Source organism: Coregonus clupeaformis, chromosome 27 (assembly GCF_020615455.1).
Source record: "Coregonus clupeaformis isolate EN_2021a chromosome 27, ASM2061545v1, whole genome shotgun sequence".
NCBI classification, from domain to species: Eukaryota; Metazoa; Chordata; class Actinopteri; order Salmoniformes; family Salmonidae; genus Coregonus; species Coregonus clupeaformis.
The window spans coordinates 51,162,676-51,170,168 of NC_059218.1; the positions used below are offsets into that span (position 1 = coordinate 51,162,676).

The 7,493-nt window shown below is 48.5% G+C and overlaps 1 protein-coding gene across 2 annotated transcripts in view; it reads right to left on the reverse strand.

Annotated features, from left to right (window-relative positions):
- si:dkey-183c6.7 (urea transporter 1) overlaps nt 1–5,555 on the reverse strand; it is a 40,187-nt gene extending 34,632 nt beyond the window's left edge. For both annotated transcript variants that reach the window (XM_041868399.2, XM_041868400.1), the window contains exons 1-3: nt 5,262–5,555; nt 4,255–4,444; nt 107–235 (exon numbers count right to left, since the gene is read on the reverse strand). In XM_041868399.2, coding sequence (XP_041724333.1) covers nt 107–235; nt 4,255–4,444; nt 5,262–5,385 — 443 coding nt within the window. In that variant the 5' untranslated portion in view covers nt 5,386–5,555. The remainder of the gene's footprint in view (nt 1–106; nt 236–4,254; nt 4,445–5,261) is intronic.
- Nucleotides 5,556–7,493: the final 1,938 nt, after the last annotated feature.

A 7,493-nucleotide genomic window follows, 5' to 3' on the forward strand; every position in this document is an offset into this window, starting at 1 on the left:
CGCGTGAGCGTGAGCGTGAGTGTGAGTGTGAGTGTGAGTGTGAGTGTGAGTGTGAGTGTGTGTGTGTGTGTGTGTGTGTGTGTGTGTGTGTGTGTGTGTGTCTCACCTGGTTGCTCCCCCCAGACAGACAGGCAGTAGAAGCCACCAGTACCAGTCTCCTGCAGAGCTGAACTCCCCCATCAACAGAGACACCAGCATACCGTTGAACCCATGGAGACCTCCGGATACCTCCTCACTATGAACACACAGGAACGCACGCACACACACACACACACAGGAACGCACGCGAACACACACACACAGGAACGCACGCGCACACACACACACACACACACGCTTGCACTCAGGCATAAAAGCACACAAGCACCCACAGGCACGCACACACACACACACAGAGAGAGAGAGAGAAAGACGAAAATGCAGAAACACCTTACACACAGATTATATACCGGCAATATACATGCAGATATTTAACAAGGGTAGGTGTGTCTGTGTTCTTTCCAGTGAGTGTGTGTGTGTGTCTGTCTGTGTGTGGCCTTTCTTTCTTTGTGTGTGTGTGTGTGTGTGTGTTTTTTTATTTTTTTATTTAACCTTTATTTAACCAGGTAAGCCAGTTGAGAACAAGTTCTCATTTACAACTGCGACCTGGCCAAGATAAAGCAAAGCAGTGCGATAAAAACAACAACACAGAGTTACATATGGGGTAAAAAAATACATAAAGTCAAAAAAAATACAACATAAAATCTATATACAGTGTGTGCAAATGTAGCAAGTTATGGAGGTAAGGCAATAAATAGGCTATAGTGCAAAATAATTACAATTAGTATTAACACTGGAATGATAGATGTGCAAGAGATGATGTGCAAATAGAGATACTGGGGTGCAAATGAGCAAAATAAATAACAATATAGGGATGAGGTAGTTGGGTGGGCTAATTTCAGATGGGCTGTGTACAGGTGCAGTGATCGGTAAGGTGCTCTGACAACTGATGCTTAAAGTTAGTGAGGGAGATAAGAGTCTGGATTGGAGATGCTTAATGTGAGTCTGGAAGGAGAGTTTACAGTCTAACCAGTCACCTAGGTATTTGTAGTTGTCCACATACTCTAGGTCAGACCCGTCGAGAGTAGTGATTCTAGTCGGGTGGGTGGGTGCCAGCAGCATTCGATTGAAGAGCATGCATTTAGTTTTACTAGTGTTTAAGAGCAGTTGGAGGCTACTGAAGGAGTGTTGTATGGCATTGAAGCTCGTTTGGAGGTTTGTTAACACAGTGTCCAATGAAGGGCCAGATGTATACAAAATGGTGTCGTCTGCGTAGAGGTGGATCTGAGAGTCACCAGCAGCAAGAGCGACATCATTGATATACACGGAGAAAAGAGTCGGGCCAAGAATTGAACCCTGTGGCACCCCCATAGAGACTGCCATAGGTCCAGACAACAGGCCCTCCGATTTGACACATTGAACTCTATCTGAGAAGTAGTTGGTGAACCAGGCGAGGCAGTCATTTGAGAAACCAAGGCTATTTAGTCTGCCAATAAGAATGCGGTGGTTGACAGAGTCGAAAGCCTTGGCCAGGTCGATGAAGACAGCTGCACAGTACTGTCTATTATCGATCGCGGTTATAATATCGTTTAGGACCTTGAACGTGGCTGAAGTGCACCCATGACCAGCTCGGAAACCGGATTGCATAACGGAGAAGGTACGGTGGGATTCGAAATGGTCGGTGATCTGTTTGTTAACTTGGCTTTCAAATACTTTCGAAAGGCAGGGCAGGATGGATATAGGTCTGTAACAGTTTGGATCTAGAGTGTCACCCCCTTTGAAGAGGGGGATGACCGTGGCAGCTTTTCAATCTCTGGGGATCTCAGACGTTACGAAAGAGAGGTTGAACAGGCTAGTAATAGGGGTTGCGACAATTTCGGCGGCTAGTTTTAGAAAGAAAGGGTCCAGATTGTCTAGCCCAGCTGATTTGTAGGGGTCCAGATTTTGCAGCTCTTTCAGAACATCAGCTGTCTGATTTTGTGTGAAGGAGAAGCGGGGGGGGCATCGGCAAGTTGCAGCGGAGGGTGCAGAGCTGGTGGCCGGGGTAGTGGTAGCCAGGTGGAACGCATGGCCAGCCGTAGCAAAATGCTTGTTGAAATTTTTTATTATTGTAGATTTATCGGTGGTGATAGTGTTTCCTAGCCTCAGTGCAGTGGGCAGCTGGGAGGAAGTGCTCTTATTCTCCATGGACTTTACAGTGTCCCAGAACTTTTTGGAGTTAGTGCTACAGGATGCAAATTTCTGTTTGAAAAAGTTAGCCTTTGCTTTCCTGACTGCTTGTCTATATTGGTTCCTAACTTCCCTGAAAAGTTGCATATCGCGGGGGCTATTTGATGCTAATGCAGTACACCACAGGATGTTTTTTGTGCTGGTCAAGGGCAGTCAAGTCTGAGGAGAACCAGGGGCTATATCTGTTCTTAGTTCTGTATTTTTTGAATGGGGCATGTTTATTTAAGGAAATTACTTTTAAAGAACAACCAGGCATCCTCTACTGACGGAATGAGATCTATATCCATCCAGGATACCTGGGCCAGGTCAATTAGGAAGGCCTGCTCGCTAAAGTGTTTTAGGGAGCGTTTGACAGTGATGAGGGGTGGTCGTTTGACCGCGGACCCGTTACGGACGCAGGCAACAAGGCAGTGATCGCTGAGATCCTGGTTGAAGACAGCGGAGGTGTATTTAGAGGGTAAGTTAGTCAGGATGATATCTATGAGGGTACCCATGTTTACGGATTTAGGGTTGTACCTGGTAGGTTCCTTGATAATTTGTGTGAGATTGAGGGCATCTAGTTTGGATTGTAGGATGGCCGGGGTGTTAAGCATATCCCAATTTAGGTCACCAAGCAGTACGAACTCTGAGGATAAATGGGGGGCAATCAATTCACATATGGTGTCCAGGGCACAGCTGGGGGCTGAGGGGGGTCTGTAGCAAGCGGCAACAGTGAGAGACTTATTTCTGGAAAGGTGGATTTTTAGAAGTAGAAGCTCAAACTGTTTGGGCACAGACCTGGATAGTATGATAGAGCTCTGCAGGCTCTCTCTACAGTAGATTGCAACTCCACCCCCTTTGGCAGTTCTATCTAGACGGAAAATGTTATAGTTGGGGATGGACATTTCAGAATTTTTGGTGTGTCTGTGTGTGTGTGCATGTCTCTGTGTGTGCATGTGTGTGTGTGTGTGTGTTTGTGTCTCTGTGGCATTTCTCTCTCTGTGTGTGTGTGTGTGTGTGTGTGTGTGTGTGTGTGTGTGTGTGTGTGTGTGTGTGTGTGTGTGTGTGTGGAGTTCCACTATGTTGGTTCATTTCCACATAGGATTTACCCAAAAGGCTCAGACTTTTCTGTGTCTCACTGGGCCGTGGCTCCGGCGGACCTCCTCTCACTTGAGGCCACTGTTACTTTTCAGCTTTCATTTACATAACAATGGCTAACTGTGAACTTTAACAGCTCCTCACAGAGGTTGTTGATTCTACTCTTCACAAGTCCTCACTGTCAGCCCTAGCTATGGAAACACAATTTCCCTAGTAGAACATAAGGGCGTATAGACCAATGTAAACACTGGTGTTATAGTTGAAAAGCCAGCCAGGTCACCCGTGATACAAGGCAGTATTCGACGTCCATCCATGTCTGAGGACGTAGGAAGATGACGTGGAAACCGGCCACTAGGAGCAACAGTGAGCGCTGTTACCTTCAAGTAGGTTTTGGTTTTACTAGGGCGGATGGGTGTTAAGTATCTGCCTCTGGTTCCAAAGGTTACAAGTTCAAAATCCAGCAGTAGAAAGCTGTTTTTGTTTTAAGCCTATCCCAAACCTTAAGCCTTACATTAACCGTTCAGGGTTAATGCCTAACCTTAAGATTTTGGAGTTAATGCCTGAATTTAAACCTTAAAAAATGTGTAGTTAATGCCTAAACTTAATTAACCTTAAACACTTTGAAATGTGACATTTGGAATAACTTCTAAATGTTACGTTTGAGAAACATGGATTAACGTCTAATTCTGATTTGAGACTGTGAGAGCTGGTAGGAAAAACAGCATGTGTGTGGCGTTTCTGTGTGTGTGTGTGTGTGTGTGTATATATAATGTTCCAGTATGTGTGTGTATGTGTGTGTCTCTGTCTGTCTCTCTGTGTGTGTGTGTGTGTGTGTGTGTGTGTGTGTGTGTGTGTGTGTGTGTGTGTGTGTGTGTGTGTGTGTGTGTGTGTGTGTGTGTGTTTGTACACCTGTCCTGTCCTATGATAACAGCAGTGAGGGTAGAAGCCAGTAGACCCAACGTCCCTAGTAGAGCCTGCCAGGGGGAGGCCCAGACCAGTGCCCCCAGGATCAGAACACCACTCAGGGGGTTGTTGGCCAGGATGACCCTGGCTACCCCCCGCATGCTCCACTCAACCAGCTGGAAAATGAAGGCCTTGTCTGGAGAGAGGGAAAGGTGAGGAGGAGCGGGAGAGGGGCGAAGGAGGAGGAGTGGGGGAGAAGGAGTAGTGGGGGAGAGGGAGGAGGAGAGAGCAGTGGGGGATAGGAGTGGGGGGAGAAGGAGGAGTGGGGGAGAGGGAGGAGGAGAGAGCAGTGGGGGATAGGAGTGGGGGGAGAAGGAGGAGTGGGGGAGAGGGAGGAGGAGAGAGCAGTGGGGGAGAAGGAGGTGAAGAGAGCAGTGGGGGAGAGGAGTGGGGGAGACCGAGAGGAGAGAGGAGGAGGAGAGGAAGGGGAGGAGTGGGGGAGAGAGAGAGGATTGGTGGATGAAGTGGACACACGTCTGTTTTACTTCAAGTCATAGATTCTATTGGAAGTCATGGTTAACTATTTTTGTCAGCTATAAGCCACATTTTAAATCGTTTTCTACAATCAATATCTAAGATCTGCTTTTATTTATTTAAATTCAATTCCTTTCAACAGGTGTTCCCATTGTGATATTGATCTGTCTTGGACTGTCAGAAATTACCTTTTTATTTACATTTTTCCGGCTTTGATTTGAATGACTGACATCAAGTATTTTAGCCTGTTTCAGTATTTCAGTTGTAATGTATTTTATCCGTTATTGTCATGACATAAAAGGTAAGTACACCACACCATTTGACTGGCTATAAAGAAGAAGAATAAGAAGAAGAAAGAAGAAAGAAGAAAGAAGAAAGAAGAAAGAAGAAGAAGAATTAGATCAACTCACTCTCCTACTTGTTGAATTGGACCACCACACCATTTGACTATAAAGAGAAGAAGAAATAAATAACTGTACCCTCCATGTACTGGCTGAAGTGGACCATGTCTCCAGTGCAGTAGACAAGACCATTAACAAAATGCTGGCGCATGCCGACCGTTCTCCGGTTCGATTCCGGTTTGGCCTTTTCTTCGACCCACATCTTGACGCGCCGTTAACGGCAGATGGTGACAGCAGCCGGCAACCCTGTGTGTCCACGCTTCTGGAGACCGGAGGCTTTCGCTCTCTCTCTACTTCTCCTCTAAGGCGAGGGTTAACGAGATGACTTATAAACCGGACAGCCAGGAAACGCATTAGCAACTGGACACACACACACACACACACACCAAACACCGGACAGCAAATAGCTTTTAAATGGATAATATCTCTCTCTCTCTCTCTCTCTCACAAACTCTCTCTCTCTCTCTTTTTCCCAATCTCTCTCTCTTCTCCACCTCTATTTGTTCAGTAACTCGTCCAGTCTTCAGTACTGTGTTTGCAGTGTGAATGTGAGATAGAGGTATCTCTTATCTTTGGATGATGTGTTTTGACTACTTATCAGCTTTATGGTCACCTACAGTGACTTGGGAAAGTATTCACCCCCCTTGGCATTTTTCCAATTTTGTTGCCTTACAACCTGGAATTAAAATGGATTTTTTTGGGGCTTTGTATCATTTGATTTACACAACATGCCTACCACTTTGAAGATGCAACATATTTTTTATTGTGATACAAACAAGAAATTAGACAAAAAAAACAGAACTTGAGCGTGCATAATTATTCACCCCCCCAAAGTCAATACCTTGTGTCACGATCGTCTACGAGAGAGGAGGACCAAGGCGCAGCGTTGAATGCGAACATTTTATTATATCAAGATGATCACACGATCAAAACAACAAAAACGAAACGTGACATCCCTGGTTACATAAACCAACCAACACGGAACAAGAAACCACAAACACAAAGTGAAAGACAGACAGTTAAATATGGCTCCCAATCAGAGACAACCAGCTGACACTCGTTGCCTCTGATTGGGAGTCACTCAGGCCAACATAGAAATACAAACATAGAATTACACACCCTGGCTCAACATAACAGTGTCCCCAGAGCCAGGGCGTGACAGTACCCCCCCATAAAAGCGCGGACTCCGACCGCGCCAACTAAATACCACAGGGGAGGGACCGGGTGGGCACTCCGCCTTGGCGGCGGATCCGGCTCCGGGCCTGATCCCCACTCCCTCTCCAACCCCCCAAAGTACCCCTGGTCCGGTCTGGCCCCGCTGGCCGGAGCTGGACTGCACACTGATGGAGCGGATTGCTCTAGCTCCGGTGTAACGCATCTGACCGGTGCCGGACCAGGCACCAGTGGAACAGGCACGGGCCGTGCCGGACCGACGACGCACACCACTGGCTTGGTGTGGGGAACAGGCACGGGCCGTGCTGGACTGACGACGCACACCACTGGCTTGGTGTGGGGAGCAGGAGCGGGCCGGACAGGGCTGACGATACGCACCACAGACTTGGTGCGGGGAGCAGGAATGGGCCGGACTGGGCTGGCGACGCGCACCTCAGACTTGGTGCGGAGAGCAGGAACGGGCCGGACTGGGCTGACGAAACGCACCACAGACTTGGTGCGGGGAGCAGGAACGGGCCGGACTGGGCTGACGAAACGCACCACAGACTTGGTGCGGGGAGCAGGAATGGGCCGGACTGAGCTGGCGATGCGCACCGTAGACTTGGTGCGAGTGGCAGGAACAGGCCGGACCGTACTGGGAACACACACCACTGGCCCTACGTGGGGATCAGGAACAGGCCGGACCGGACTGGCAACACACGCCAGTACCTCTCGCCGTGCCTCTACATCTTCCACCCCCTCTTCGACCAGTGGCCCCCGTAACCTGGCGGCCTCCTCTGCCAATCCGCTGGGCCGCTCTGCCGCGGTCTCCTGCTGGCCCGTCGTCCACGGCGTTAGCCCCCCCCTAAAAGTTTTCTGGGCGTCTCCCCTACCCGTGGACCAGGTCTCCATGTCCCTCGCCAGCCTTTCGCCCTTCTGCCATAATGTCAAGCCCTTCTCTTCCTCACTCGGCTTGACCCAGTCGAGGAGGCGAAGGAGATCTGTTAGGGATCTCCCTGGCGATGGCTCCTGGACACGCTGCTTGGTCACATCTTGGTGGTTTCTTCTGTCACGATCGTCTACGAGAGAGGAGGACCAAGGCGCAGCGTTGAATGCGAACATTTTATTATATCAAGATGATCACACGATCAAAACAAC